This window comes from Equus asinus, chromosome 5 (genome assembly GCF_041296235.1).
Source record: "Equus asinus isolate D_3611 breed Donkey chromosome 5, EquAss-T2T_v2, whole genome shotgun sequence".
NCBI classification, from domain to species: domain Eukaryota; kingdom Metazoa; phylum Chordata; class Mammalia; order Perissodactyla; family Equidae; genus Equus; species Equus asinus.
This window is the reverse complement of record NC_091794.1, coordinates 84,009,062-84,031,760: the sequence shown is the minus strand read 5'-3', so window position 1 is coordinate 84,031,760 and position 22,699 is coordinate 84,009,062. Positions and strand designations below refer to the sequence as shown.

General features: G+C 40.3%; 1 protein-coding gene across 1 annotated transcript; it reads left to right on the top strand.

Annotated features, from left to right (window-relative positions):
* The first annotated feature begins 10,174 nt into the window (after positions 1-10,174).
* On the top strand, positions 10,175-22,397 carry AKIRIN1 (akirin 1). Its single transcript, XM_014840184.3, has 5 exons — positions 10,175-10,542; positions 14,876-15,016; positions 17,254-17,388; positions 18,726-18,797; positions 19,338-22,397. Exons 1-5 carry the CDS (start codon positions 10,320-10,322, stop codon positions 19,346-19,348), a joined length of 582 nt encoding a protein of 193 aa, XP_014695670.1. The 5' UTR covers positions 10,175-10,319; the 3' UTR covers positions 19,349-22,397.
* Positions 22,398-22,699: the final 302 nt, after the last annotated feature.

Here is a 22,699-nt window from a genome sequence, read left to right as displayed (position 1 = left end):
TATATATACCACATCTTCTTTATCCATTTGTCACTTGATGAACACCTAGGTTGCTTCTAAGTCTTGGCTATTGTGAATAATGCTGCAATGAACATAGGGGTGCACGTATCCTTATGCATTTGTCTTTTCAAATCTTTGGATAAATCCCCAGCAGTGGGATAGCTGGATCATATGGTAGATCTATTCTTAATTTTCTGAGGAAATTCCATACTATTTTCCATAGTGGCTGCACCAGTTTGCATTCCCAGCAGCAGTGTACGAGTGTTCCCTGCTCTCCACATCCTCTCCATCACTTATTGTTTCCTGTCTTGTTAATTAAAGCCATTCTGACAGCAGTGAGGTGATATCTCATTGTAGTTTTGATTTGCATTTCCCTGACAGTTAACGATGTTAAACATTTTTTCCTATGCCTGTTGGCCATCTGTTTATCTTCTTTGGAGAAATGTCTGTTTAGATCTTTTGCCCGTTTTTTAATTGGGTTGGTAGTTTTTTTGTTGTTGAGCTGTATGAGTTCTTTGTATATTTTGGATATTAACCCCTTATCTGATATATGGTTTGCAAATATATTCTCCCAATTGTTAGGTTGTTTTTTCGTTTTGTTGATGGTTTCCTTTGCTGTGCAGAAGATGGTTAGTTTGATGCAGTCCTATTTGTTTATTTTTTCTGTTGTTTCCCTTGCCTAGTCAGACATGGTATTTGAAAAAATGTTGCTAAGACCAATGTCAAAGAGCATGTTGGCTATGTTTTCTTCTAGAAGTTTCATGATTTCAGATCTTACATTCAAGACTTTAATCCATTTTGAGTTGATTTTTGTGTATGGTGTAAGATAATGGCCTACTTTCATTCTTTTGCATGTGACTGTCCAGTTTTCCCAACACCATTTATTGAAGAGACTCTCCTTTCTCCACTGTATGTTCTTGGCTCCTTTGTCAAAAATTAGCTGTCCATGTATGTGTGGGTTTATTTCTGGGCTCTCGATTCCGTTCCATTGATCTGTGTGTCTGTTTTTGTGCCTGTACCATGCTGTTTTGGTTACTATACCTTTGTACTATAGTTTGAAGTCAGGCAATGTGACACTTCCAGCTTTGTTCTTTTTTCTCAGGAATCCTTTGGCTATTCAGGGTCTTTTGTTGTTCCATTTAAATTTCAGGATTCTTTGTTCTATTTCTGTAAAAAATGTTGTTGGAACTTTGACAGGGATTGCACCGAATCTATAGATTGCTCTAGGAAGTATGGACGTTTTAACTATGTTAATTCTTTCAATCCAAGAGCACAGAATATCTTTCCATTTCTTTCTGTCTTCTCTAATTTCTTTCAACAATATTTTATAGTTTTTGGTGTACAGATCTTTCACCTTTTTGGTTAAGTTTATTCCTAGGTATTTTATTCTTTTTGTTGCAGTTGTAAACGAGATTGTATTCTTAATTTCTCTTTCTGCTACTTCATTGTTAATGTATAGAAACAAAACTGATTTCTGTACATTGATTTTGTATCTTGCAACTTGACTATATTCATTTATTATTTCTAAAAGTTTCTGAGTAGATTCTTTAGTAGGGTTTTCTACATATAAAATCACGTTGTTTGCAAATAGTGACAGTTTCACTTCTTCTTTTCCAATTTGGATCCCTTTTATTTCTTTTTCTTTCCTGATTGCTTTGGCTAGGACTTCCAATACTATGTTAACAAGAGTGGTGAAAGTGGGCATTCTTGTCTGCTTCCTGTTATTAGATGGATAGCTTTCAGTTTTTCTTCATTGAGAACGATATCAGCTGTGGGTTTGTCATATATGGCCTTTATTATGTTGAGGTATTTTCCATCTATACCCATTTTATTTAGAGTTTTTATCATAAATGGATGCTGTATCTTGTCAAAGGCTTTCTCTGCATCGATTGAGATGACCACGTGATTTTTATTCTTCATTTCGTTGATGTGGTGCATCACATTGATTGATTTGCAGATGTTGAACCATCCCTGCATCCCTGGAATAAATCCCACTTCATCAGAGTGCATGATCTTTTTAATGTAGTGTTGCATTCAATTTGCTATAATTTTGTTGAGGATTTTTGCATCAACGTTCATCAGTGATGTTGGCCTGTAATTTTCTTTTTTTATGTTGTCCTTGTCTGATTTTGGTATCAGGATGATGTTGGCTTCATAGAATGAGTTAGGAAGCTTCCCCTCCTCTTCAATTTTTTGGAAGAGTTTGAGAAGGATAGGTATTAAGTCTTCTTTGAATGTTTGGTAGAATTCACCAGGGAAGCCATCTGGTCCTGGACTTTTATTTTTGGGAGGCTTTTGATTACTATTACTATTTCTATCTCCTTACTGGTGATTAGTCTATTCAAATTCTCTACTTCTTGATCCAGTTTTGGAAGGTTGTATGATTCTGAGAATCTATCCATTTCTTCTAGATTATCCAATTTGTTGGTGTATAGCTTTTCATAGCATTCTCTTATAATCTTTTGTATTTCAGAGGTGTCTTTTGTAATTTCTCCTCTTTCATTTCTGATTTTATTTATTTGAGCCATCTTTCTTTTTTTCTCAGTGAGTCTAGCTAAAGATTTGTTGATTTTTTTATCTTTCCAAAGAACAAGCTCTTGGTTTCATTGATGTTTTCTACTGCTTTTTTAGTCTCTATTTCATTTATTTCTCTCTGATTTTTATTTCCTTCCTTCTGCTGATTTTGGACTTTGTTCTTTTTCCAGTTCCTTTAGGTGCACTGTTGATTGTTTATTTGGGATTTTTCTTGTTTGTTGAGGTAGATCTGAATTGCTATAAACTTCCCTCATAGAATGCTTTTGCTGTATCCCATAGATTTTGGCATGTCATATTTTCATTTGTCTCCAGGTATTTTTGATTTCTCCTTTGATTTCTTCATTGACCCAATCATTGTTCAGTAGCAGTTTGTTTAATCTCCACATATTTGTGGCTTTTCTGATTTTCTTCCTGCAGTTGATTTCTCATTTCATACTTTTGTGGTCAGAAAAGATGCTTGGTATTGTTTCGATCTTCTTAAATTTATTGAGACTTGTTTTGTGGCCTAATATGTGATCAATCCTGGAGAATGTTCCATGTGCATTTGAAAAGAATGTTATTCTGTGGTTTTTAGATGGAACGTTCTATGTATATGTACTAAGTCCATCTTGTCTAATGTGTCATTTAAGACCAATGTTTCCTTATTGATCTTCTGTTTGGATGATCTATCCATTGGTGTAAATGGAGTGTAAATGTCCCCTACTATTATTGTGTTACTGTTTATTTCTCCTTTTATGTCTGTTAATAACTGCTTTATATATTTAGGTGCTCTTATGTTGGGTGCATAGATATTTACAAGAGTTATATCCTCTTGTTGGATAGTTCCCTTTGTCATTAGGTAGTGCCTTTCTTTGTCTCTTATTACAGTTTTTGTTTTAAAATCTATTTTGTCTGATATAAATATTGCTACCCTTTCTTTTCTTTGCCATTTTCATGGAGTATGTTTTTCAATCCTTTCACTTTCGGTTTGTGAGTGTCTTTAGGTCTGAAGTGTGTCTCATGTAGGCAGCATATATATGGGTCTTTTTTTTTATCCAGTTGGCCACCCTGTGCCTTTGGATTGGAGCATTTAGTCCACTGACATTTAAAGTAGCTGTTGATAAATATGTATTTATTGCCATTTTGTTATTTTTTTTCTGGGTGTTTTAGTAGTTTTTCTCTGTTCCTTTCTTCTTCTCTTGCTCTCGTCCCTTGTGATTTTATGGCTTTCTTTAGTAATATGTTTGATTTCCTTTCTCTTACTTATTTGTTTTTTTATTATAGGTTTCTGGTTTGTGATTACCATGAGGTTCATATAAAATATTCTACATATAAAGCAATCTATATTGAGTTGACAGTCTCCTTAGTTTGACCTCTTTCTAAAAGCTCTACTCTTTTACTCCCCTCCTCCCACATTTTATGTTCTTGACATCATATCTCATATCTTATGTTGCGTGTGTCTACCCATTACCCTCCTATCATTGAAATAGGTGATTTTAGTACTTTTGTCTTTTAACCTTCATATTGTCTTCATAGGTGGTTGATCTGCTACCTTTACTGTATTTTTGCCTTTACCAGTGATTTTATTGCATTTTTTAAAAAATAATTTTCTCATTCCTATTTGTGGTCTTCTCTCTCCCACTTAAATAAGCGTCTTCAGCATTTCTTGTAGAACTGGTTTCTTGGTGATAAACTCCTTTCATTTTTGCTTGTCTGGGAAAGTCTTTATCTCTCCTTCCGTTCTGAATGACAATGTGATGATTTAACACGTATAAATTGTGAAATGATTCTCACAATTAAGTTAATTAACATATCCATCACTTCACATAGTTACCTTTTTTCTATGTATGCTGAGAACACTTAAAATCTACTCTCTTAGCAAATTTCAAGTATGCAATAGAGTATTATTAACTATAATCACTGTGTTGTATATTAGATCTCCTCTTACATTTTCTTCTAAGATTTTTATTATGTTATTTTATGTTTACATTTAAATGTAAATATTTAAACCATCTTTTGAAATTGTATAGACAGGGGTCAGATTATTTTCTTCCATATATGGAACCAGTTTAACAGCATCATTTACTAAAGGAATTGTGTTTTTCCCTCTGACCATGACAAATGACACTACTGTCATATGCTGAACTCTTTTCTACACGGAGATCTAGTTCTAGATTTTCCATTATTTTCCACTGATGTATTTTTATGCCGACATTATATTAATTTAAGTACAGCTGTTTCATGAGTGTTCTGATAGCTGGTTAAGTAGGCAGTCCCCCTTCACCGTATTTCTTTTTCATATTTTCCTTGGTTATTCTAGGGAATATATTCTTCCATATGGATTTAAGGTCATTTTAACAATTCAATACAATAAATTTCCAAAAAACTGCCTGCCAGAATTCTAACTGGAATTGTATTAAATATAAATAATTTAAAAATTTTTTTATATTTATAACATTATTTTCTTATTCAAGAACAAATAACTTTCTACTTGTCCAGCTCTAATTTTATGTAGTTCAATAACATTTTATCATATTCTTCAAATAACCTATGACTTTGTTCCAGTTATTCTTGGGGTTGTTTTGTGTTTGGCAAAACACACATAATACAAAATGTATCATCTTAACTACTTTTAAGTATACAGTTCAGTGGTATCAAGTACATTCGCATTGCTGTGCTGCCGTCACCACCATCCATCCCCATAATTATTTTCATCTTATAAAACTGAAACCTATTAACAATATCTTCCCATTCTCCCTCCCCTCTACCCCTGGCAACCAGCATTACACTTTCTGTCTCTATGATTTTGATGACTCTAAGTACCTCATATAAGTGATACGCAAATACATAAACACAGTATTTGTCTTTTGGTGACTGGCATGTTTCACTTCGTATAAGAGCCTTAAGGTTCATCCACGTTGTAGCATGTTGCAGAATTTCCTTTCTTTTTAAGGCTGGAAAATATTTCATTTTTGCTTATCCATTCATTGGTCATTGGACACTTGGGTTGCTTCCATGTTCTAACAATTGTGAGTAATGCTGCTATAAACTTGGGTATACAAATATATCTTTGAGACTCTGCTTTCAGTTTTTTTGAGTATATACCCAGAAGTGGAATTACTGGATCACGTGGTAATTCTATTTTTAACTTTTTGAGCAACCATCATCCTGTTTTCCTCGGTGGCTATACCATTTTACATTCCAACAGAGCACAAGGGTTCCAGTTTCTCTACATCCTTGCCAACATTTGTTATATTTCATTTTCTTGATAGTAGCCATCCTAGTGGATGTGAGGTGGTATCTTATTGTAGTTTTGATTTGCAGTTCCCTGGTGATTAGTGATGTTGAGCATATTTTCATGTGTGTATTGGCCATTCATATAGCTTCTTGGGAGAAATGTCTGTTTAAGGCCTTTGCTCATTTTTGAATCGGGCTGGGTTTTTTTTTTAATATTGAGTTTCAGAAGGTCTCTATGTATTCTGGATATTGATTCCTTATCAGATATCTGATTCGCAAATATTTTCTCCCACTTTATGAGTTGCCTTTTTACTCTGTGAATAGCGTCTTTTGATGCATAGAATTCTTAAATTTTCATGAAGTCCAATTTGTCTATTTTTTCTTTTGTTACCACTGCCTTTGGTGTCATATCCAAGAAATCATTGGCAAATCCAAAGTCATGAAGCTTTTGTCCTATGTTCTCTTCTAAAAGTTTTATTGTTCTAGGTCTTGCATTTAGATCCTTGATCCATTTTGAGTTAATTTTTGTATACAATGTTAGGTAAGGGTCCACTTTATTCTTTTGCATGTGAATATCCAGTTTTCCCAGCACCATTTGTTGAAAAACCTATCCTTTCCCCATTGAATGGTCTTGGCACTCTTGTCAAAAATCATTTGACCATATATACGAGGGTTTATTTCTGAGCTCTCTATTCTATTCTATTGGTTTAGATGTCCGTCTTTATGCCAGTACCACACTGTTCTGACTACAGTTGCTTTGTAGTAAGTTTTAAAATCAGGAAGTGGGAATCCTTCAGTTTTGTTCTTCTTTTTCAAAATTGTTTTCACTGTTTCAGGTCCCTTGAGATTCTGTATGAATTTTAGGCTGAATTTTTTTATTTTAACAAAAAATGTCGCAGGGATTTTGATAGGGTTGCACTGAATCTGCAGATCACTTTGGCATTTTACCAAGTCCTCTAATCCATGAACCTGGGACATATTTCCATTTATTTATGTCTTCTTCCTCTTTTTTTTTTTTTTTTTTTGAGGGAGATTAGCCCTGAGCTAACTACTGCCAATCCTCCTCTTCTTTCTGAGGAAGACTGGCCCTGAGCTAACATCCATGCCCATCTTCCTCTACTTTTATACGTGGGACACCTACCACAGCATGGTGTTTGCCAAGCGGTCTGCACCCAGGATCCGAGCCGGTGCCAAGAAGCAGAATGTGGGAACTTAACCGCTGTGCCACCAGGCCGGCCCCAGATAATATCCTTCTTTCCTTTCATTCCCAGCCCCAACTTTAGCCCAGCCATGCTCCTGAGTCAGACAACTGCTGGCCCCAGTATATAGAGCCTCAGACATATTCCTGAGCTTTCACAGGGTGAACTAGCATAGAAACACCCCCAGGTGGGACTATGAAAAAATTTGTGTGTGCCGGGAAATGGGAGGTTCCTGGTAATGTTATAAAACTAATCCTACAAAGCATGCATCTGGACAGACACAATAACCTCTTTACTGACCTCCTCCACTCACCCCTGCTTTCCTCCAGTCTGTTCTCCATAGCAGCCAGGAATCTTTTCAAATGTATGTTCGATCATATTTAAACTCTTTTGTTCCCACTTTAACCCCTGAAGTAGCTTCCTACTGATCTTAAGATAAAGGTAAAAAAAAAAAAATCTCACGGAAGCCCACAGGGCATTAAATGATCAGGCTCCTGCCTTCCTCGTCAGTTTTTTCTCCCCTGAGTCTCTGCATTCATGCTCTGAACCACCGCCACTTGAGACTTCTTTTGATCCATTATGGTCTCTTCTATCATATGACTTTGGATATGCTGTCCCCTCAGGCTTGGGATGTTCCCATCCTCTCTTTGCTTAGTTAATTCCTAGTGTAAACATCACTTCTTCAGGGAAATCATTACTCTCCAAAACAGGTTAAGACCTCTGTTGTACTCTTTCATAATTTTCTGTCCTTTTCCTTCATGGTATTTGTCACAGTTTGTGATTATATATTTGTTGTTGTGATGATTTGACTCATGTCTGCCATCTCTAACAGACTGGAAGCCCTAGGAGGGCAAGAACCATATCTCTTTTCATACCATAGAATCCTCAACCACAATAACATAATGCCTAGTACATGGAAGGTAATTAGTAATGTGTGTATACATGTGTGCACGTGTATGACTGGTCAAGTGTCTGGATATGCAAAGCAAAGCTGACCTGGATTGTGATGACCTCATAAGGAGATAGCACACTGAGTGGCCTTCAGAGCAGCCCATCTGCTTCCCTCAAGGACATCCCTCTGGTTGGGCCACTGTCAATTGCAACTTACAACAGGATATACCACCTTCTTGTTTGGTTTCTGAATCATCTAAATCCACCCTCATTCAGCAATGTGGTCTGTCAGCTTTCAGGGAGAGAGAACAACCTCGAAATAATTGCGATTTATTCGTTTGACAATATTTATTCTGTGCCTACCCCTGCCATATTTAAACACTGTGCTGGGAGTGGGGAAACACAGATGAATGAGGCCTGGTAATTATTCTCAAGGAATTTATAGTTTTGAAGCACAGTCAGATATGTAAACAAGTTGTAACTTCCTGTTTTAAAACACTAACATTACAAGGCACGCTCAAAGTTTTAAAGGATCACAGAGAAGAGAGTGACAATCAAAGCACTTAGCAAAACCCTAGCTAGAAGGAGTGCTATTGAGAACGATGACCCAAGGGACACACTTTTCAAACCACAAGAAAGCAATTTGCTTGGACCACATTAGACAAACCCCTAAAAAATAACCATCACTAGGTTGCTTTTATGTCTTTGGCTTTTATTGGACATAAGGAATATCTGTACGAATTTTGCTTTTGCAATTGTTCAAATCTTGCTTGCTTTATTACCTCATTCACTGCTTCCTAATAAAGTCACATGAGAAACTACGTTTAGAATTTAGAGCTATGGAAAAGAATCTATGGTCTGACCCCTATGATAAACTGATTCCTTTCAGATGACAAGATCTATCCAACATGGACTGTGTTTTCATTTTTGCCCTGGCAGCCAAGAAGCTCAGAACTAAATCTCAAATTCAGTTACGGTCATGTTTAACCCCAGGATAATTGTGATTTTTTTTTTTCCCCTGCTGTTCTAGTTCTAGTTTTCTAGCCTATTGTAAACCTTCTTTATGCCCTTATGGAAGAGATGGGATAAAATAAGTTTAACATCTGGTATGCTCAGTCATTTTAAAATTATTTCTGGTATTTCTCAAAGATAAATGCAAAAAAACTTGACCTATGTTTGGATCTTTATAAAATTTGGAGAAACTGGGTAGAGGGGATCCAGAGAAAAGCAACAGAAAAAGGAGGAAGAATGGGACCGAGGTAGTATGTCCGTATTCTCCAACTCAAATATTGGGGCACACAGATCTCGCATATGACCTATTAGAAGAGAGTATCTGAAATTTGCACTGTTCTGGAAAATCCCAGAGATATGTTGAAGCAGACAGATGCCAGGAGGTACGGCCATTATTATTTAATGTATATGAATAGCTATAGATAGGTTTTAACCTTTTTTGGATCAGAGATTCCTTTGATGATCTGTTGAAAGCACTGGACCCGCTTCCCAGCACAGTAATTAACAAACATATGCAGCTTCTGAAAGCAGACCCCTCCTGTTATCTATTTACTTTTCCGGAATATCAAAAGAAATTTACTGCTGGCACCGCTGTAAAGAATTCGAACAGACCTGAGGAAGCACCTGAGCTGCCAGGTCAGATGGGGAGACTGACATCAGTTGAAGTTTCTAACATTCTGACACCATTCTTGGATGATTTAAGCCACTGGGTTGTTTTCTGTTTGTTTTTAACTATTTTGAGTAAAAATCTCTTTGATGAGCTGATGAAGATACAGGTCATCTATCCCAAAATACATCCACAAACACACACACACAATTTTGCACACAATTTGATGGGGTTGGTGTACTTCCTAAAGTCCAGCCTCAGATCTCGGGTTATGTTAAGTGAAGGCTTCCCTGGACTCCGGGAACGCCCTTGAGGACCTTTCAGAATCACCCTCTCCTTTAGCACCGGCACTAGAGCGGCCTAGATAAAGGAGGTGGCCGACCCCGGAGACACCAGCCCCGGGGACACCGGCCCCCGCGGCCTCTTGAAAGGCCCTTCCGAGCTCTCCCCGCCCCCACGCCCGTGTCGCGCAGGTGCGAAAACCTAAGGGGCCACCCCGGCGCTACGGCTCCGAAAAGGGGGAGAGGATGGGACTCTGGGAGGGGCGGAGGCGGGGGTGGGGGCCTTCCCGACGTTGCTTGGTGACCGAGCTCTCCGCCCAGACCGTTCCATTTCCTCCGCAGGGGGCGCCGCGGGCCGGAACGTGGCTGACGGCCCTCCCGGAGCGGCCCCCTTCCGGCTCGCCCCCCTCCGCCGGGCGGTGGCCGCGGCCCGTGACGTCACAGGAGGCGGGGCCAGCGCCGCTGCCGGGTGCTGGAGGCGCCATTGGAGCCGGCTTGGCTCGGGAGCTCGGCTGAGGAGCCGGAGGTCGGGCCGCCGTTCCAGCCGCGTCCGCTCCTGGTCCCTGGCCCCTCGGCGGCATGGCGTGCGGGGCGACGTTGAAGCGGCCCATGGAGTTCGAGGCGGCGCTGCTGAACCCCGGGTCCCCGAAGCGGCGGCGCTGCGCCCCCCTGCCCGGCCCCACTCCGGGCCTCAGGCCCCCCGACGCCGAGCCGCCGCCGCCGCTGCTCCAGACGCAGACCCCGCCGCCGGCCCTGCAGCAGCCCGCCCCGCCCGGCAGCGAGCGGCGCCTTCCAACTCCGGGTAACCTGCGCTGCGGGCTTGGCAGGAAGCCAGGCCGGGCATATGGGGGGTTAATTATGGACGCTAGGCCGATTCCCCCGCAGACCCCTTCTTTGCCCTGAGAAAAGGGAACTGGGGTGCCGCTGGGCCTGGGCGCTTCCGGGGATCGGAGACATCCGGGAGGGGTGGTGGGGCCACAGTGTGGCTTTTCGGGTTTCCCGGAGCTGGGGAGATTAGAGGGGTGGGGAGCAAGAGGAAGATGGGAATATCCCTGGCCACTCGGGGCCCCCCGGTCCCCGAAGACCCCCCCCGCCTCGGCTCTGCGGGCCTGCGCTGAGCCGCCCTGCAGATCCAGTGGGCCTTGGAAAATTGGGTTCTCCTCACGAACCCGGCCTTGAGGGTGGGTGTTGGGGGCGGGTTACTGAGAAGGGGCCCGAGTGTGTGCTCTTGAGCACTGTCCAGTAGCTTGTAGGGAGACCTATTTCCACAAGTCTTTAGGGACCAGAGGCCGCCGCAGAAGTCATGGAATCCGATTTCAACCTGACTATTTCTAAGGGACTGGCCATGTTCTTTTATTGTATGGCTATTGTCTTGTACCATATATGGCTTGAAATCGGTAGGTGGTGAGCTAGAATTTGAGAATCCTGAAACATACAGAGGTTCCGGAAGCAGAAATTCAACTATCCGTAACAGAGACTCCTTTTTAATAAGGGTTTCCACCTTGGCCAAGAACAGGGGAGAACTAGTGTGACAATAAAGTAAAAAAAAACCCCAAAAAACTAACCATTGTGCAGGAGTAAAGGGGAAAGTGCATCAGAATTAATATATAACAGTTTTAAAGGGTTCCCGGGAATGGGGGGGGGCGTCTCAAAACTGGACTTTATCAAGTCATTTCTTTGCTTTTTTCTATTCCTTAAGTGTAAGCACAACCTTGGAATTGGCCTTAAAATCATTCCTTCCTCACCCCTTTTCAGTTACCAGTGTCTTTAGGATTTATTTCCTCCTTCCTCTGCCTATGCACATTTCAGATTTCAGGCCCTCATCCTCTCATACCAAGATTCTTGCAGTTGCCAGACAAGCTCTCCTGGATGCTGTATCCTTTCTCATGTTCACCTCTTCTTTATCCCCGCATTCAAAGGATTTATCAACTATAACCATATCCTACCTAATCAATCTTTCATACATTTTTTTTCCAAACTGTGCCTTTGCTCTTTTGCCGCAGACCCACCTGGCTGTGCCTGTATCCTTTCCTTCCAGCATGATGTTTCCCCCTTCGATTTGCCAATCCATATACAGTCATTTCTTCAAGTCTCCCATCCATTACCTGAGTCAGTCCCCAAAGGAACTCTATTTTCTCTAAATTCCCCGACCACTGAATGTTTTAGAACCTTATATACTGAATGAGATAATGTTTGCAAAAGTTCTTTGTTAAGAGCCCTTCAAAAGCAGAAGGCATAGATGTCCACTTGAAGTGATGTTTTTCACTGCTCCTGCAGATATCCAAGGATAGCCACAATCTTTCCGGGTCTCTCTTCTGCAAAATAGAATGAATTCTTGCCCTGTCTATCTTGATGGATGTAAAAACCCATTACATAAAAAACATTTTATGTAAATGTTTTGTTTCTTCCAGTACTACCCTGTAGACTAATTCTGTCGTAGGTCACATTACAGCAAATGCTTAATGATCGTGAATGTATTTGGAAGCCTCAGTGTGGCACAGTGCTCTAATGGGTCACTATTTTTTTAATCTTAGATTTTTGCATAGATCATGCAAACTAACTTTTTGGTCATTTTATGTTAAGATATTTAAAATACTCATTTGTAAAGATCAGTTATGTTTCTTAATGCTTATTGGAATATGTTCTGTCATGAAAGAAAGTATAAATGATTCATTATTTGATGCTTTCCCTTAAGTGAAAGATGCCTTCAGGGTTAAAAAGGAAGAATGGGGAGGAATTATTAGTTGCTATACAAACAGCAAGAATAAAGCCAACTAGCAGAAAAGTGAATTTAAGATTAATGATTTTATTTTATATCATCCTAGTTATCTCAAGGGTTGTAAACTTCTCTCAGAAATGGTTTTTACTTCACTTAAAAAAAAAAGTGTGTCAGGGCCGGCCCTGTGGCCGAGTAGTTAAGTTTGCACGCTCCGCTTCACTGGCCCAGGGTTTCACTGGTTCAGATTCTGAGCACGGACACGGCACCACTCGTCAGGCCATGCTGAGGCGGCGTCCCACACAGCACAACCAGAGGCACTCACAACTAAAATATACAACTGTGTACTCGGGGCCTTTGGGGAGGAGAAGGGAAAAAAAAGATTGGCAACAGATGACAGCTCAGGTGCCAATAATCTTTAAAAAAACGTGTCATAGCACTTTTTGTGGAAAGGGCCTGTAAAATTAAGCCTTTTGTTGCTTAAATGAGATAGATGGCTCCCAGGCATGGAAGGGGGTTGCTGACCTCAGGGAGATGTTTCTAAACCTGGAGTGAGTAGACCAAAGCAGTTCATTGATAATGTCTTGAGGGTTGGGGAATAACTTCCAGATTGAGATAGCATTTTAGCTGGGTCTTGAATAATGTTGGGGGCAGAGACACAGCTCCATTTCAAGCAAAGGAAGACTGCTTGAGCAAAGGCCAGAAAACCCACAAATTAAGGAAACGATAGTTGAATGCAACTGGGCTGTAGTGGGAGATGGAACTGGAAAAATAATGGGGCCAAGACTTGGAAGGCATGGAATGCCGTGCTCAAGAGTTTGACGTTTGGCCTGTAGCAGCTAGGAACCATTGTAGGCTTTTGAGGATGGGCTTAGTCTGATACAACCGGGAAGCACAGCCTCAAATAATAATGGGAGGCAAGGATTAAAATTATTATCTACTGTTAAAAAGAAATTTGCATTTTTCTTTTTTTAAAAAATGCATTTTTCCTGTTTTAAGTGCCCTTGGGAAGAAAATCTTATCTACTTCCTTATTTTCCTCCCCTGCATCTTTAGAGTCTTGAACTTCCTAGTCCTTCTACCAACCTGAAAGTTCTATCTTTCCATTTGTTCACTTTAACATACAGGAGGCAGTTAGAGCTTTATCAAAGACCTTCTGTTCTCATGAGCATGTCTTCATACTTGTCCTTTCTTGTTTCCAGTCTTTGCAGTTCCTTACATCCTTGTATTGAATCTGGCAAGTATGTGCTTGGAGAATAACACATTTTAAAGATGAAGGGAAAACTTTATAAGTTCAGGGATCTAAAATATGAACTACATAGTATTCTTAAAGAAAAGCTTTGCTCATCCTATGTTGTTCCAGTGTTTAAGCTGAGTCTTGGGGGTTTAGCTATATGTGCAGCTACTTTGAGTTCATGTCAGTTCCTGGGCTGTACTGTCATTTGTCACGGCATTATTAGCTTTGATTTTGATTCTCACAACTTTATCAGGTAGGCATTTAACGTTTATATTGAATCTAGGCTAAAGATCCTGAATGACTTCCCAAGGTCATGGTCACACAGCCAGGAAGAAGCAAAATGGCGTCCACACTTCCACCTATTAAAAAAACAAGACTATAGCAAAACATACATTAGAATAATGTGAGTGGGGTGTGGTGATGCGATTTTCTGGGTTTTGTTTTTGATGAGGAGACTTTATTATCTGGAGAGTGAATACATTATTCTAGCACAAAAATGAAGAACTTAAAACATCATTCCAGATTCTGTGTTGTCTCTAGGAGTGGACTTCAAGGTGGTTGGTAATTTGTGTGTCCTGGACCCTTTCATAGTGCTAGCAAATTTGGTTTATGATTACCTTGACTCAAAATAGTAATCTGAATCCTACACAAATATGGGCTCCTACAGGATCAGAAAATTCTTTTCTAAGCCCTGGTCATCAATTCCAAGCAATAAATCTCAGGTCTTCCCCTGGTCAGTGTCCAGGCTGTGAACATAATGGTTTCTGCTGTCCTCTTCCCCAAAGATCTTGGGCCCAAATAGGACAAGAGCTTCATTGTAAGAAGGCCTCGGTGGTAAGAGACTCACCCCTGACAGCCCAGTTTGTGAAATTGTGCACATTAAAGGAGATCAAGATAGCTCCCTATCAGGTGAAGGACGGGGAAGTGATACTAGTTGTATTGGTTAATCCTACAGCAAACAGCAGCTCTGTCTTCATTGTCACAGGAAAAACAAGCGAAGGGAACTATCTGGGTGGCTCATGCCAAAATAGCTGTTCTATGTATTGTTGGAATAGCAGCAATAGGAGGGCACACTTCGGGGGTTATAGGAGGAGTGCTTTATTCGGTATAAGCATTTTCCTTGTTGAAGTTTGAATAAATGACACAATAAACTGAATGCTCAAGTGTGTTTCTTTTTTATTAGAGCAAATTTTTCAGAACATAAAACAAGAATATAGTCGTTATCAGAGGTGGAGACATTTAGAAGTTGTTCTTAATCAGAGTGAAGCTTGTACTTCGGAAAGTCAGCCTCACTCCGCAGCACTCGCAGCACCTAGTTCGCCAGGTAAGCGTGCTTTAGTGCGCAGTCCACTTAAGAGTTCGTAAATGGTACTAACATGACAGTTCCTAATCCAAAATTGATTTTGTCTGAAGTGAGAAAATTGGTAAAGTGTATGCATCATATTACTGCTTATAAATACTTTTAAAACCATAGAGTCATGAAATTGGAAAATACCTTAGATTGATTTGATTGGGCTTCCATCCACACAGTGCAAGAGTACCCTCTATAACTGCAGCGTCTAATATCGTAGCCACTGGCCACATGTGACTGTTTAATTTGAAATTAATTAAAATGTTATAAAATTTTAACATTTAGTTTCTCAGATACAGTGGCCACATTTCAAGTGCTCATTAGCCTCACGTCGCTGTTGCATTAGACAGCACAACTATAGGATATTTCCCTCATTGCAGAAAGTTGTGTGGCAGCACTGCTGTATAATGTTGACAGGTGGTGAGAGAGGATGTGCTCAAAAATAGAATCTCAGGGTTGGAGGGAATCTTCATGGTCACGTACTTCAGCCACCAGTCTCGCCTGCCATATTCCTGCCAATAGTCAACAGGCCAGTGCTCGGACATCTCCATTGGTGGTGAACTCCGTCGTCTTTAACAGTAGAAGAGTTTATTTCCTCACAAAGTGTTCTGCTTTTTAACAGTTCTAAGAGGGAGGTAAAAATTACCTTGTTTAAAAATTGTCTCCTTACAGAACACAGATTGGTGTTGGCCAGGAGCTGGGGGAAGCGGGGAGCGGGGAGTGGGGAAAAACTGCCTCATGGGGAAGGTGTGCTACTTTGCAAACTAGGTAGAGGCAGTGCTTGTACAACATTATGATTATGCTAAAGGGCACTGAATTGTTCACTTCATTTTATGTGAACTTCTCCTCAATTTTTTAAAAAATCGTCTTCTTGTAACCCAAAGGTCTTGGCTCTGGAACAACACCCTTTCTAATTGCTCTTGCACATACATGAGTAATAGACCTCTCACTGGTTACAGCTAGCAAATCTCTCCTTCATTTTCTCTTGAGATTTTAGCAATAAATTTTTGAAGTAATAGGATATGTTATGGGTAGAGAAACACTTATAAATAATGACTGCCTAGATGTTTGATCAAGTTTCAGCTGTAAAGGAAAAATTTTGATATAAGCAAAAAATGATTTGTTTAGGATGTTAAATGGTGTATAGACCAAGAGGGCCCAAAGAAACAGATTTCAGGCTGAGCTTTGAGGAACAACTCAGTACTGGGCTACCAGTAGAGCTGCGGCTTTCACGATGATCAAGAAGCCGATTTCAGGGGCTGGCCCGGTGGCGCAGCAGTTAAGTGCACACGTTCCGCTTCGGCGCCATGGGGTTCGCCGGTCTGGATCCCAGGTACAGACATAGCACCACTTGGCAAGCCATGCTGTGGTAGGTGTCCCACATATAAAGTGGAGGAAGATAGGCACGGATGTTAGCTCAGGGCTAATCTTCCTCAAAAAAAAAAAAAATTAAAAAAACCGATTTCCATGTTTTCTGGCATTCCAGTGGACATTTCAGTTTCTAACTACTATCTTATGAACATTTCACTCTTTTCAACCTAAATTCAAAAGGGACCGAGGATGAGATGTTTACTGTCTAATCTTCTCCTTCATTCATACTTAAATGACTTTGCTAAGAGCTTTTTATATTGGGCAACTCACTTGGTCTCCTAAGTGTCAAACTCCTAACCATTTCTTAGCAGAATCACCTGTGGAAAGTAAAGAGCTGCCCAAGCTCTACCCCAGATTTAAATCAGAATGCATATCTTTTTTTTGTTAATTCTACAGATAATTATGATGCACCACCTTGGTTAAACGTAGATCTAGGTGCTCTCCAAGGATCTGGGTAGCTTTCATACTGTCAATCTATTTTCTCTAATCCAGACTGGAGGCTTTATATCAGCTTTAAACTTTTTGTTCTTGTCTTCTACCAAGCGAGCATTGAGTGTGGGCTCCGATTGTTATGGCATCACAACTGTTTTTCTGTATGCAGATCAGTCAGCACACCTGGACACAGGTTGTTCCTCCTACTTCTCGATTTACCTTTGGCCTTGCTTTGTAAAACAAATGTCAGAAACTCAGAGGATTAGGTGAAAATATTCCTAGTAAAGTAGTGAAAACTATCATTTTTCTAAATAGTTTTTATATCCTAGGACTGTTTATATAAAGTTGTTAATTCTGAACCTTAGAACTAGAATGTATCATGCAAACTAGATTTGTCTTTTGGCCAGGTTCCTCCTGGATGAAGAAGGACCAGCCCACCTTTACCCTCCGACAAGTTGGAATAATATGTGAGCGTCTCTTAAAAGACTATGAAGATAAAATTCGGGAGGAGTATGAGCAAATCCTCAATACCAAACTAGCAGGTAGGCCGAGACAGCAGCTCTGCCATTGTTAATAGGGTTCAGTAAGGATTAAGCCCGGTTAAGTGAATGGTAATTTAGAAAAAGAGTAGGACTTCATGCAGGAAGTTTAATGAGTTGTATTAAATTACTCTCTTTGGTAATTCTAAACGCTTCATTTTTACATTATGTGGAAAGACTTTTCATTTACATTTCTGAAACAAACCAGGCTTTCAAGAATTTTCCATATGAATAAAGGCATTAAGGAGGTTATTTTTGGGCTAGCTGGCGGGTAAACAGGTGGTTGGGATAGTGCTAACCTCCCAACAGGTGGTTGGGAGGAGTGGAATATAGTCATATTCAGACTTCCTGGTGGGAGTCATTTTGTGGATGTGGGAAGTCAGGCATCCTGTGTTTTGGACGTACACTAGAGAATACATTACAGTTTGGAAAGCACAGCTCAGGCTAGAACAAAGGGAGCGATTAATCATGGCAACAAGTGGAGCCTTTTGGGAAAGAAAGGGATTTGAACCAGGAATAGAAAGTAGTACCTGTTTAGTGAAAGAGGACGATGTTGTGATCAGAGAGGTTTCAGGCAACAACTTCTTCCTGTAACAGTATTGTTTCCTAATCTGGTGACCCATACCACGTGGTTCCTCAGAATGTTAATAGGTCTGTTTTAAATTGAGGACTGTTGGTTTAAGAACAAAGTTAAATGGGTTTCTTCATGGTAGATCTTCCTGATGCTCTAATGTGCTAATAATGTGTGTTAGAAGAAGAAGCTCTAGTATGCCATTCCCCTCCTCAGCCCTCACCCCAACGCTGTTCAGACCATTTGGCTCTAAGTCACTTCTCTGTTCACGAAGGTCAGACTATCATTCTACTGAGTTTCCCTTTAGGAGGTATTTCTATGAAACTGTCTGCAGTTGGGTATATGGAATTTTTTCTTAGCTTTCTGGCCTCCCACCTCTTTCACTCAGTGTGTGTGTTAAAATTTATAGCAAGGATAGAGTGCAGAAAAGAGCTTCAAGCCTCATGCCTCATAGGAGATATCCTAAAATTGGCTGGCTTTTAGTAGTGAGCATATCTGTCTGGGGAGGCCATTAGAAGGGGATGGAGTTACGGCAGGGGCGAGATTATTAGAAAAATTATTATATTGTACATGGTCAGTGACCAAATCTAGGAGGCAGCGATTTGGCTCTGGGATCTAAGGGGAAGTAACAGATCTCACAGTGACCATTACAGGGAGGGCCTGAGAGTGGATAATTTAAACTGGGAAGCTGGATGTGATCCTGACACTTGATTCTTAAAAAGCTGAGGGAGAGTTTCTGGGATAGTATATCCTGTCTTTCCCCTCACAGAACAATATGAATCTTTTGTGAAATTCACACATGATCAGATTATGCGACGATATGGGACAAGGCCAACAAGCTGTAAGTATTGCCAAATTTTTCTTTGAATTTTCCAACTTCCAAGAGCAAGATTTTGACACTGAATATACCTTGTCTCCTGAGAGCTAAAACCCCTGTGAAGTAAAGTAGCTAATATTTAGAGGAGACTTGCATGCCCAGCACTGTGCTAGCCCTTTAAATCCTCAGGAAGTTTATTTAACCCACAGCAACCCTATGAGAGAGGAACTATTGTTAGCCCCATTTTACAGGTAGGGATAGCACTTAGAGAAGTTGAGTATTCGTCCAGATTCCCTAAGCCAACTTATCAAGTGTGTGGTCAGAATTTCTTAATTCTAAACATCTTGCAACTACCAATTAGTCAAAACATAAATTATGAATAGCTGTATATCAAAACTGAACCTGAGTCAGGTTTCTTAAATTCTTGAAAATTTAGGACCTTTTCACTGGTGATTCATATCCTCTATGCTGTTTATCACATTTACCATTGATTAATTAAAAAAAGCACAATACTGTATTTTTTAGTATTCTTAACACTCTTTTGTTTTTATTCCTAATTTATAGACGTGTCCTGAAGCTTTCTTGCGTATCTGGGTACCAGGTTTGACCTCAAGAGATGGCTGCTGTACACTTTTTGCAACTGGTTTGATATCACATTTCAGCTCCAACTTTGCATCCTGAGAACACTTAAACGTTTCTGCAGGTCCATTTTATACAACTTGAAAGACCTTAAAACTTTCTCGTTGCCACAAGCATATCTTTCTTTTCTGCTCATCCAATAAACAGCTGTGCCCTACTGTGATAGATTTTCCAAACAAAAATACCTGGAGCAGAAGTTTAGCAAAATATGCCCTCAGTGGCACTCAACAAATGGAGTTTCCCCAAGCACAGTTCTGTAAGAAGTGTGTGTGAGAGTGTGTGTATATGTGTGTATGTGTATTTTAAGTTATTATTTGTATTGTGCAAATTTTTTTGATCTTGGGGATTCTGGCTGTGAATTTGATGCACGACAATTATGGTTAAAAACATTTGCTTGGTCTAAAGAAGATCGTTAATGTTTTGTGACCATATAAGTTGTAACAGTGGATTGTTTTATGTGTAGGTATTATTGTTAAATACAGGGACTGTTTCCAGGCACAGAATATGAATCATAAGTTAGGATGGACATTAGATGTGATTATGATAACATAGCAAAGGTCTGTGGTCCTAGGTCAACAAATGTGTGGTGACGAATTAGAACAAACTGGAGACAGGCCATTTGACACATGGACTCTGCCTAGCCGTGTTAAAAAATACTTTGACTCCAAGCCTTAAAATACCCACATGGAGTCTGTGCTCACCTCATTCACACAAAGAGCTCCCTGGACACTGAACCTCTAAAAAGAAAAAGTCTCCGCCGGAGCAGGAGGATCAAGGTTTGCTTGGGAGCGTTACACAGGTGAGCACCGGGCTGGGCCAGGCCCCGGCGGCACTGCTGTTTGGGAGGAGCCACTTCACTCTCGCATCAGTTATTCAAAAGAGAATTTGGATCCTTTGGTCAGGTTCCCCCGAATTCTAAGAGGTGTCCATGTGCAACTGCTCGAGCTTTGTTTTGGCAGCCCCCTGCCCGAAGTTGCTTACAGACTGTTCTTTACCTTGTTTCCAAGGCTGAGGAACAGAAAGTAGCCTCTGTTTTGAGGAGGTGGAAGTTGAGTATACATTTATTTTTTACTGTGACTTGTTCAGGACCACATTTTACAAAATGCCTTGTTTCCTTTATTATTGTTTCTGGAAAGGAAAGTTCTATTAAAATTGTTTTAGTTTGAGTATAGAATAGTTTTTTTAAATTAGGGCTTATTTTGAAAATTCTGAGTTTAATTCAAATGTATGCCAATACCTTCCAAAGTAAGGTAATATTCAGAGACAGTTGTTCTGATCAGATGGCTTAGAGAAATTTCTGGAATATTCACATTCGAAGATTCCTTATTAATGAATGTCTTTGACTTAAATCTAACCAAAAACTGCAACATTATTCTTTGTACATTTTCATTATATAGTGTTAACAAGCTTAGTTGCAAACAAATAAAATACTTAAGCTATTTGTTTACCTTGCCTTCTTAATACTGTGATAATGTTTATTAATTCGAATGATATATGCGAGGCTGCTATAACCATTTCCCCAGTTCAACATGACATTTAAGATTTATAGACTTTTCTTAAAGCCCAGCCGTAATCTTAATAATTAAAGAATTGTTTTACTTCATATTTGAAGGGCAATTTGTTTCATCTCTTCTTTTTCCAGGGTAGTCACTTGTTCCTGGAAGAGGAGCATAGCAGTGGCTGTAATGGGAGTGGACTTACAGTGGGATAGTCACACCAAAACAAGGGAAGGGCAGCTGTGGGGGCCATCAAAAGTCCTGAAGGATGGACCAGGAATGGGGAACGCTGCCTCACTGAAGTCTTCTTGTTACAGAATCAGTGTGATGTGCTCACTCACTATTGCAATTGTTAGCCCCATTCCTACTAAATGGCTTCTGAGTGGGAAGTAGAGTAGCTTTCTGTAGGGGAAATGACAGACACCCTCTCACTGCACCCAGTGTTGTCAGGCTATTGTATTATGATACCATTGCCCTTTGGGGCCACAGGGTAAGACCACACCTATGGCTGGATTTTGGGATCCTCTCAAAAGGGAGGAGGCATGTTGGTTTAGTGTTTTATCCAGAGAAAAGACGCTTCCTAGGACAAAAAATGGGGACCTGTAAGATAGGCCTTAGATTAGTGAAAGGAGTTTGTCCCTCGATCTTGATTTCTAGGGTGTGAACTTAGGGGCATTCCCAGGTGGGGAAGTGTCTTTATCCCACAGAGATAGGCCAAGGCCCAAGGAAGAAGACAACCTATAGAGGCCTATAAGGATGGGTCAGGACCTGTGGTCTCAGAACAGCCATTTCTAGTGAGCTAGTTAAAATTGTTTTCTCTGATTTAATCCCATTTGTTATCCTCTTTTAGGAAAGTCGTAAGCTTAAGGGGAATGAAAGGAGTAAGTGTCCATGCCCGGGTCAGAGGGGTACAGGGGAGAAGAGATCCTGAGGCAGTGCTAATTATTAAGAGCTCCCCAAGGAGCAGAAGGTGAAGGGATACAAGAATTTGGGCCAACCTTCCACACACGGTGAACCTCTCTGCCCTCCAGGGAGGATTGGCTGGCTAGTGTAGTAGTTAAAGGAATGCCCTTTAGATGTTTGTAGCCCTAGAGTTTAGTCTGTTCTGCCACTAATTTGCTATGTGAGCCTTGCCAAGCTACTGAACTTTCTGAGCCATGGTTTCCTTATATGTAAAATGAGGGTTAATTGTATGTGCATCATTGGGTTTTATTTTCAAATGCGAGATTAAATTAAATAGTCCATGTAAAGAAAGTGTTTAGCACAGCTTGGGACATAGAACATGCACTTGAAAATGTGACAGCCGGTTTCTTTATCGTGGCCTCCGTCAGCTCCGAAGACCAGCCCCTGTCTGCAGCAGTGATTCTCAGCTTTCCAGGATGAACAGCCCCGTGTTAACATCAGAATCGCACATTCTTTTATTAGAATTTGTATTTTAAGTGTTTGACTAAGAAAGCAATAAAGATGAATGACAAATGAATTCAGTAAATGCCTTTCGGTGGATCTGTATTTTGTTACTCACTATAGCAGGGGTTAGCAAACTGGCCTGGTTTTGTAAATAAAGTTTTATTGGAACACTGCCGCACCTATTTGTTTGCATCTATGACTGCTTTCACACTGCAACTCCAGAGACAGAGACAGTATGGGCCACAGAGTTGAAAATAATTAGACTCTGGCCCTTTACATAAAAGTTTGTGGCCCCCTGCACTGTAGCATTGATGTACACTTGAAAAAGTTCGCAAGCAAGGCAAACTTGGTGCATCATGGATTGGTAGACACGTGCCCTAATTT

Excerpts from the sequence above, each read along its gene's own strand:
- AKIRIN1 (XM_014840184.3), top strand. The coding sequence starts at position 10,320 with ATGGCGTGCGGGGCGACGTTGAAGCGGCCCATGGAGTTCGAGGCGGCG. Across the intron at positions 10,543-14,875 it reads GCGGCGCCTTCCAACTCCGG|AGCAAATTTTTCAGAACATA; the intron begins GTAACCTGCGCT and ends CTTTTTTATTAG. Across the intron at positions 15,017-17,253 it reads CGCAGCACCTAGTTCGCCAG|GTTCCTCCTGGATGAAGAAG; the intron begins GTAAGCGTGCTT and ends TCTTTTGGCCAG.